At 48.5% G+C, this 8964-nt stretch overlaps 1 protein-coding gene across 1 annotated transcript in view; it reads left to right on the top strand.

Moving 5' to 3' along the window:
• The first annotated feature begins 311 nt into the window (after nucleotides 1-311).
• ADCY9 (adenylate cyclase 9) overlaps nucleotides 312-8964 on the top strand; it is a 150675-nt gene continuing 142022 nt past the window's right edge. Inside the window, exon 1 of the mRNA XM_006874904.1 lies at nucleotides 312-2013. Within this exon, the coding sequence (XP_006874966.1) occupies nucleotides 312-2013 (1702 nt within the window). The remainder of the gene's footprint in view (nucleotides 2014-8964) is intronic.

Genomic DNA, 8964 nt, shown 5'->3' with positions numbered 1-8964 from the left:
GTCCAAGAGTCCTATAAAGGCTCCGCACGCGTTGAGCCAGGACCTCGGGCGGGCGCCGCGCTCGGGACCCGCTGCCGGAGCCGCAGTGTCGCGGGCTGAGCCCCGGATCGCGAGGTGTGTCTCTGCGGGCGGCGCGGGGCTGGACTGGACGGGGCGACCTGGGGCAGCCGGCGCTTGGCACGCGCGCAGCCACCCCGCGGCCCTCGGGGGGCGCGCGGACGTGCGGGAACTGCTGTGTAAGTCGCTCTGTCTCCGGCAGGTCCCCGCGGCGCGGCGCGGCGCGGCTCGGGAGGTGGCGAGAGCGCGGCAACATGGCTTCCCCGCCCCACCAGCAGCTGCTGCATCACCACAGCACCGAGGTGAGCTGCGACTCCAGCGGGGACAGCAGCAGCGTGCGGGTCAAGATCCACCCCAAGCAGCTGGCGTCCTGCAGCCGCCCGAAGCACTGCAAATACAGCATCTCGTCCAGCTGCAGCAGCTCGGGGGAGTCCGGGGGCGGGCCCCGCAGGGTGGGCGGCGGCCGCCTGCGCCGGCCCAAGAAGCTGCCGCAGCTGTTCGAGCGAGCCTCGGGCCGCTGGTGGGACCCCAAGTTCGACTCGGTGAACCTCGAGGAGGCGTGCATGGAGCGCTGCTTCCCGCAGACGCGGCGCCGCTTCCGCTACGCGCTCTTCTACCTCTGCGTTGCCTGCCTGCTCTGGAGCGTCTACTTTGCCGTCCACATGCCTGCGCGCCTAGTGGTCCTGGCCGGCCCGGCCCTGTGCTTCCTGGCGGTGTGCGTGGGTTTCTTTCTGTTCACCTTCAGCCGCCTGTACGCCCGCCACTACGTGGGCACGGCGCTGGCTCTCACTCTCCTGGTGTTCGTCCTGACGCTGGCAGTGCAGTTCCAAGCGGTGACGCCCCTGCCAGGCCCCGCTGACGGCGTCAATCACACCCTCACCACCAAGCCCCCCGGACCCTCTGCCCCCTGCTTGTCCCAAGTGGGCAGCTTCTCCATGTGCATCGAAGCGCTCTTTCTGCTCTACACCGTCATGCACTTACCCTTGTATTTGAGCCTTTTCCTGGGAGCAGCCTATTCCATCCTATTCGAGACTTTCGGCCACTATTTCCGGGATACGGACTGCTTCCCACCGCCCCCTGGGGCCCGAGCCCTGCCCTGGGAGCTGCTAAGCCGGGCCCTGCTCCACCTCTGCATCCACGCCATCGGGGTCCACCTGTTCATCATGTCCCAGGTGAGGTCGCGGAGCACCTTCCTCAAGGTGGGCCAGTCCATTATGCACGGGAAGGACCTGGAAGTGGAGAAAGCCCTCAAAGAGAGGATGATCCACTCGGTGATGCCCCGAATTATTGCCGATGACCTGATGAAACAGGGCGATGACGAGAGCGAGAATTCTGTCAAAAGGCACACCACCTCGAGCCCCAAGAACCGAAAGAAGAAGGCCTCCATCCAGAAAGGGCCCATCGCTTTCCGCCCCTTCAAAATGCAGCAGATTGAAGAGGTCAGCATTTTGTTCGCGGACATAGTGGGCTTCACCAAGATGAGTGCCAACAAGTCGGCCCATGCCCTGGTGGGCCTCCTCAATGACCTGTTTGGTCGCTTCGACCGCCTGTGCGAGGAAACCAAGTGCGAGAAAATCAGCACCCTGGGCGACTGTTACTACTGCGTGGCCGGTTGTCCCGAACCCCGGGCTGACCACGCCTACTGCTGCATCGAAATGGGTCTGGGCATGATCAAAGCCATTGAGCAGTTCTGCCAGGAGAAGAAAGAGATGGTGAACATGCGCGTCGGTGTGCACACGGGCACTGTCTTGTGTGGCATCTTGGGCATGAGGAGGTTTAAGTTCGACGTGTGGTCCAACGACGTGAACTTGGCCAACCTCATGGAGCAACTGGGGGTGGCCGGCAAGGTCCATATTTCCGAGGCTACGGCAAAGTACCTAGATGATCGCTACGAAATGGAAGATGGGAAGGTGTTTGAACGCCTGGGCCAGAGCGTGGTGGCTGACCAATTGAAAGGTATGTGTTGTTTCTTGGCCTACTCACCTTCCCCAAGTCTGGTTGGTGTTTTAAGGAATAAAAATAACGCCAGTCTTTTTCCAGCGTCTGTGTCTGGAGGCAGATCCTTTTTCTTGTGGTGCCTTCCCATGGGGTTGTGTCTCAGGGTCACTGTGACTATTTTCTCTCCTGGGGAGGGGGTCCTAGATATCCCAGATTTCCTGCAGACAGTGACCTTGTGATCAGGACTGACCTGGGCGGGGCGGGCAAGGTCAGACTAACTTTGAAAGCCATCAGCTAGCATCTGCTCTTAGCATTTCTAAAATGGGTCTCAGAATTAAGGTCGTTCCATGAATGTCAAGGTATTGGAAAATTAAAAACTGCCTTTGCAGGTCCTTGAGTACCCTCCAGGGCTTCTCTTTTGCAAAAGCATGAAGAATAAAACCTGTGCTCTGTAGTCCTCACTTTCTAGATTGTCAAACTTTTGCTGTTAGGTACCATCATGTCAGTTCTGACTCATAGTGACCCGATGTAGAACAGGACGGAACACTGCCCAGTCCTGGGCCAGCCTCAGAATTGTTGTTTGAGCCCATTGTTGCAGCCACTGTGTCATTTCATCTTGTTGGGGGTTTTCCTCTACTTTACCAAGCATGATGTTCTTCTCCAGGGACCGGTCCCTCCCCATCACATGGCCAAAGTACACGAGTCTCATCAGCCTTCCTTCTAAGGAGCATTCTGGCTGGACCTCTTCCAAGACAGATAGGTTCGTTTCTCTGGCAGTCCATGGTATATTTAATATTCTTCACCAACGCCATCATAAAGGTATCAGTTGTCAAACTAGGGAAAGAAAATCAGCTCTGCCCCCCAGGACTTGGAGAGTTAGATGGGATCGTATACCTCTAAATGCACACTGCCTTTTGGCCAGGTCTCTTTTTGTTAAAATGTTTTTGCACTTTCAGCTTTTCTCTGTTTCACAATGCTTCATTATTCCTGGTCTTTGTCTTCAGCATTTTAGAACTTGAACTTCTCAGATCACCAGATGATTTGAAAGGCAGAAATCCCCCTAGGAGAGTCTCACCCTCCATGCCCAGTCCCCTCAGACTGAAATCTGGCCCTTGCCCCTTCCTCCTTGGTCTTCTTGATGTTCTTACTGGACTGGGGCTTACTGCATTTGACTTTGTTGTTGTTGTTGTTAAGTGCCGTCGAGTCAATGCTGTCGAGTCGATTCCGACCCATAGCGACCCTATACAGGGTTTCCAAGGAGCAGCTGGTGAGCTTGAACTGCGGACCTTGCAGTTCAACCGGCTTTGCAGTTTAGCACATCAACCCACAGCGCCACACCAGGATTTTAGCAGGTTTATATGGGACCAAAACCTTTGAGGTCTGGGAAGGGGTATATAGATAAACAGGACCAAGAATAAGGAATCTAAATGTTGTAGGTGCTGTCTAGTTGGTCCTAACTCATAGTGACTCGGTGTACAACAAAGTGAAACACTGCTGAGTCCTGCACTACCCTCACAGTTATTGCTATGTTTGAGCTCATTGCTGCTGAATAGTCCGCTACAATTCTCATTCCTCCATCTCTTTCTAAAACAGCCCTCATATTGGCCGACAATCTTCTGATTTGAGGGGTGGAAGTGGGGTTAGGATTTTGGAAGTATGTTGAGACGGTAACACTGATTTGTACAAGCCTAAATTTATTCAGATGGGTTGTTATTTTGTGGTGCATGTATGGCGTAATGACATAGTTAAAAGTCCTAGGGAAGGGAGTGCTCAGAAAGAGTTGAAATCGGAGCAGGCGGAGGTAGATGCTTAGCCTGCAGTGAAGCCTGCAGCTGAATCCCTCCTACTGTCTCTCCCTAGTGACTGTAGTTCCCGGGGCTGTTTGCTCTTTTGTTATCTGGCAAGAGTGGTTTCTCCTGCCCTTGAATTTTCTTGACTGTATTGATTGTTTTTAGTTGGTGAAGAATGTGTGGGTGTAGTGGGAAAAGACTTTCAGAGATCATTTCCTTGACCCAAGAAGTTTCAAATACTGTGTTGACCGGATCCAAATGTTTGACAGACACTGCTGTCAGGGGTCTTTCTGTTGAGGGGGTCCAAAGTAAAAGTGGCGTGGGCGTATGGCTGGAACCCCTGGTGACATTTGGCATCTTTGTGACCCGAAGAGGGATTGGCCTTGCCTGCTCAGCGTCAGATCAGGTATGTCAGCCAGAGGAGGACAGCAGCCGTTTCGTAAGTTGGACTTTGGATAGAGTATTTTTCGAATTTCAAATATGAAAGACAGGTGTAATCATTAAGTGCGTTTGGAAATTACCAAGTCAGTGAATCTTTGGAAAGGTCTGTGTTTATCAATTTATAGGTAATTTTACTTTCAATTTTTAGGCCAGATGCCTCTCCGGCTAAAAGTTTGCTACAGTGGATTTGTTGACTTCTTTTTTCTTTTCTTTCATCTTTATTTTTTTAGCCTCAAATAGTATACATTTGGTAAACTAAATATTTATTTGAAGTGGTGTACATTGTACAAAGGGGTTTCAGAAAGTTTATGGAAAATGCAGTGAAAAGATAGTGTCATTTTCCCACAAACTTTTTGAAGTCTCTTTGGGTATTTATAAATGAAAAGATTTTATAAGGCCCTGGATTGGAGGCTTAGCTAACTGGTAATTAAAATTTTAAAAAATGTGGTACTCCCTTCTTTAATTGTTTCCTCAAGACCATGCTTTTTGCTTTATTCAGCTCATTTTGAAAACCTATATGGACAGGGCTCAGTAACAGAGTATATCCACAAATCTTCCTGAGTCTGTTGAACTACAGCGTCAGACTCTCCTGAAGTTGGACAAAGCTGCTAAGTTGAGGTGATAGCATGATTGGTAGAAGACCTTTTGTGTTCCTGGGGCTGAACTTCCTTCTTGTTGTTAAGTGCTGTCGAGTGGATTCCGACTCACAGCGATCCTGTGTAGAGATTCCGAGGAGCAGCTGGTGGGTTAGAACCAGTTGTGTTTGAGCAGCTGCTGTGATTTGAAGTCCAGGGCTCATCCTATAGCACCAAATCAGGTGTCCAACTTCTTTAGATTTATTTTATCCTTGTGTCTTTGGGCTGGTGACAAATAAATTCTCTCTACAATGTTGGGTATCACCTTTTACCTCGTATCACCTTTGCTCATAGTGGGGTTAAAAGGTAACTAGCAGAGAACTCTGGGGAAGTTAATCTCAGTAGAGTAAGCAGAGGATGCTGGAACCAGTCCAGCAGGATAAAAGGAAGCCGTTGTTGTTACTGTTGTATGCTGCTGAGTCTATGCCGACTCTTAGGTACCCCGTGAGACAAAGTAGAACTATCCCATAGGGTTTTCTAGGCTGTAATCTTTGTAGTTTTACTTTAAAGTTTACTTATTTTATTGCTGTTTTAGGAAAACATACACCAATTCCGCGGTTTCTACACGTACAGTTTAGTGACATTGATTCCGTTCTTGGAGTTGTGCTGTAGTTCTCCTCCTCCTTTTCTGAGTATCTCCTTCCTCATTCACATCAACTTACTGCCCCTTAAGGTTCCTAGCTCATCTGCTGAGTTGCTTTTGTCAATTTGATCCCACACAGTTAGTTCTTAAAAGAGCATAATGCTCAGTGCAGACTCTTTTTTATGACTAATTCAGTAAAACTACTGTTTGGTGTTAGGGAGACTTGAGGGGATATTTTTGATTTAAGGTTTAAAGATCTCAAGGCAGTAGTTTCAGAAGTTTATCCAGCTTCCATAGCTCCAGAAAGTCTAGAGTTTGTGAGAATTGGAAAGTTTGCTATGCATTTCCTGCCATTTGATCATGATTCCTCTAAGGAATGTTTGATTAAGAGGGACAGTATTGGTATCTGGGCACCATCCAATTCTTGTCTCATGGCAAAGGGGGAAGTTAGTTCATGGAATTAACCATATAGTCCATGTCCTCTTCCTGACCCTCTTTTTCAGTTGCTCCAGGTGAATAGACACCAATTGTTTTGCCTTGGAAGGCTGCCTACTAGGCTGAAATCTTTAGGTCTTGCTCACACGGAGAGGCAGGTAGAGTCCAACTACCTACCTTTCTGCTCGTAGCCATGCGTTTACTCCTTGTGTCACAAGGCTACTGAAAGGAAGCCTGTCCTGTCTAATTTTCCTGACACGTCTTTGTGGAGCAGTGGGATTTTCCTGTCTCTCTACACATTCACTCACTTGCTGTGTCCCTACTGTGTGACTGCGCTGAAGATGCCAAGAAAGGTGTGTGACTTTTCCAGACCTTAGTGAACTAGCAGTTCTGTCTGAGGGCCCAGGAGTGCTCTCAAGGGCTGCAGACCCTTGAGGGTGGGTCTTGAGAGCAAGCAGCAGTTCTCTATCCCAAAGGATTCCAAGGAAAGCCACTGCCTGTGAGTCAGTTTCGACTCAGAGAGCTAGACATATTTACAGGTGCTGGGGTACAGCGGTAAATGAAACAGACCAGTTCTCCTAGGGGAGTCAGACAAGAAGCAAATAAGTACCACTCCACATTTGTTACTGTGAAGTTCCAAGAGGAAGTCCGAAAGCAGGAATGGTATATGGAGTGTATGCAGTTGTGGGCATGTGAATTTTTAGAAAGTATTGTCACTCAGCAGCACTTAACAACAACTACGATAACAGGAACAACAATGGCCCCTCACTAAGAGAGAAGGTTGAAAGATATTTAGGGCTAGGATTTTGGAAATTATCTTAAAAAAGGTGATATTTTCTTAAAAATGAGGAGAAATGATCTAATTCAGATACTGTCTGTTCTGTTCTCCCTTGGGCCAGAAGCCAAAAAAGGATGAGTATTAGCTAGAACTGCTAGCTTTTCCTAACAGAGATGTGTTGTTGTTGTTAAGTGCCGTCGAGTCAGTTCCAACCTATAGCGACCCTGTATAGGGTTTCTGAGGAGCGGCTGGTGAGCTTGAACTGCTGACCTTGTGATTCAAACCGACTTTGCAGTCCAGGACTCCAGCGTAGATAAAGGACCGGAAAGAAGAAAGTGGAAATGATCAGAAATACCTACCTACACCCGGTGCTGTTGAGTAGATTCCGACTCACAGAGACCCTATGTTGTTGTTAAGTATTGTCAAGTTGGTTCTGACTCATGGCGTCCCTGTATAGAGTTTCCAAGGAGCACCTAGTGAGTTTGAACTGCTGACCTTGTGGTCCAGTGCTTATCATACAGTGCCACATCAGGACTCTCTAGTGGCCCTGTTGTTACTGTTGTTGTTGTTATGTGCCGTGGAGTCACTTCTGACTGATATTGACCCTGTACAGGGTTTCTGAGGGTATAAGTCTTTATGGGAGCAGAAAGCCTCATCTTTCTCAAGTGGAACAGCTGGTAGTTTTGAACTGCTGACCATGAGATTAGCAGCCTGATTCGTAACCACTATGCTACCAGAGCGACTCTGTAGGGCAGATTGAAAATGGTTCCATAGAAACCAAATGAGTCTGTACAGTTTTACGGAAGAAGACTCTCACCTCTTTTTCTTGTGGAATGGCTACTGGGTTTGAACCACTGACATTTTGGTTATCAGCCAAGTGCTTAACCTGCTTATTTTCCACTCCTCAATAGTAGGAAGATAAAACACATCAACACCAGCAGCTTCGTATTTGTAGCAAGGAATGTCTAAGAACTATTGTCCTGTCAGATGCAGAAATTAAAAATGACTTTTTTCCCCAGTCACATTTCGGGCTATGACTGGTGTATGTTTTTGCTCCTTGTCCCCCCGCAATTGTCACTTCAAAAATTGAGACTTGTTTTTTGCTAATGTTGTTGCGTGTCAGCAACAATTGGTTCCAACATGGAGATCCTCTATACAGAAAAAGGAGCGCTGTCCCATAGGGTTTCCTGGGCTCTAATTCCTGGGGTGGCACTGTACGAAAATCACTGGACCTCAGGGTACTTCAAGCCCACCCCCTGCTCCTTGGAAACCCCATACAGGGTCGCTATGAACAATAATACCAATCTTTAAGGGTTAGGCTTTGGGTGGCTAACTGAAAGGTTGGCTGTTTGAATCCACCCGGCACTCCGTGAGCTAGTGATAAGGCAGCCTTGGAAATCCTAGTCTGTCTGATGAGGTCATGATGAGTTGGAATTGACTCTCGAATTGACTCTCGGTGGCAGTGGGAATCTTTAAGGGAATATAGGTTGCCAGACCTTTTCTCCTTCTGCTAGCAGCCAAGCTTTTAACCTTTGTACCACCCAGTACTCATTTGTTTGCTAATAGGTGGCAGTTCAGAAGAATTTTGTCTAGCACCTGCCAGGAGTCACGGATGCTTTTTTAATCTTTGCCAACAGTTGTCCAATACTGATAAAGAAAAAAAAAATCCATACGTTTCTGTCAGGTGTGGGCCTGCGTCTGACAAGGTCTTGTGCCAACTGCCAGTTTTGGGTGCCATCTCTGCCCTTGCTTTAAACATTGTTGAATTGCTTGCCTCCACCTGAGCAGGTAACCCTCACTGCTTGGGTGAAGCTGTTAGCCCACACCCTAGTCTCGCTTCACAAGTTCCATGCTTGCCTGCTTGCTTAGGCCACCTCTCTCTGGCACATGGAAACACAAGTTCTTGGGCAGGGCTTTGAACCCTTTGGTAAGATTTTGTTGCAGGGGATCTTGTTAACAGTAGCTGCTGATTTAGGACCTCTGGGGGAGTGGGAAGGCAAATTCTTAGCAGAGGGTCAGACTACAATGAATCTGTTTGAAACTCTGCTTTCTGGAGCAAGTGGTGGAGATAAGATAAAGTAAAAAATTTGCCTTGACAACTGGAATAGGAGAAGACAAACAGCTGTAAGACCAGGCAAACCCCAATAACAATTTATTCAGATCTTTTCACACTAAATTATATGGCTTCCAGCATGGAGCACACAGCTGCTAATTCTGAGGATAAGCTTTTGCATCCAATTAGCATTTGGCAGAGGAAGTTAAGCATAACGTTTGCTGAATTGCTGGTGGAATGAAGAAGGGAGGAAG

Source organism: Chrysochloris asiatica, unplaced genomic scaffold (genome assembly GCF_000296735.1).
Source record: "Chrysochloris asiatica unplaced genomic scaffold, ChrAsi1.0 scaffold00305, whole genome shotgun sequence".
Lineage (NCBI taxonomy): Eukaryota > Metazoa > Chordata > Mammalia > Afrosoricida > Chrysochloridae > Chrysochloris > Chrysochloris asiatica.
This window is presented reverse-complemented; position numbering and strand designations above follow the sequence as displayed.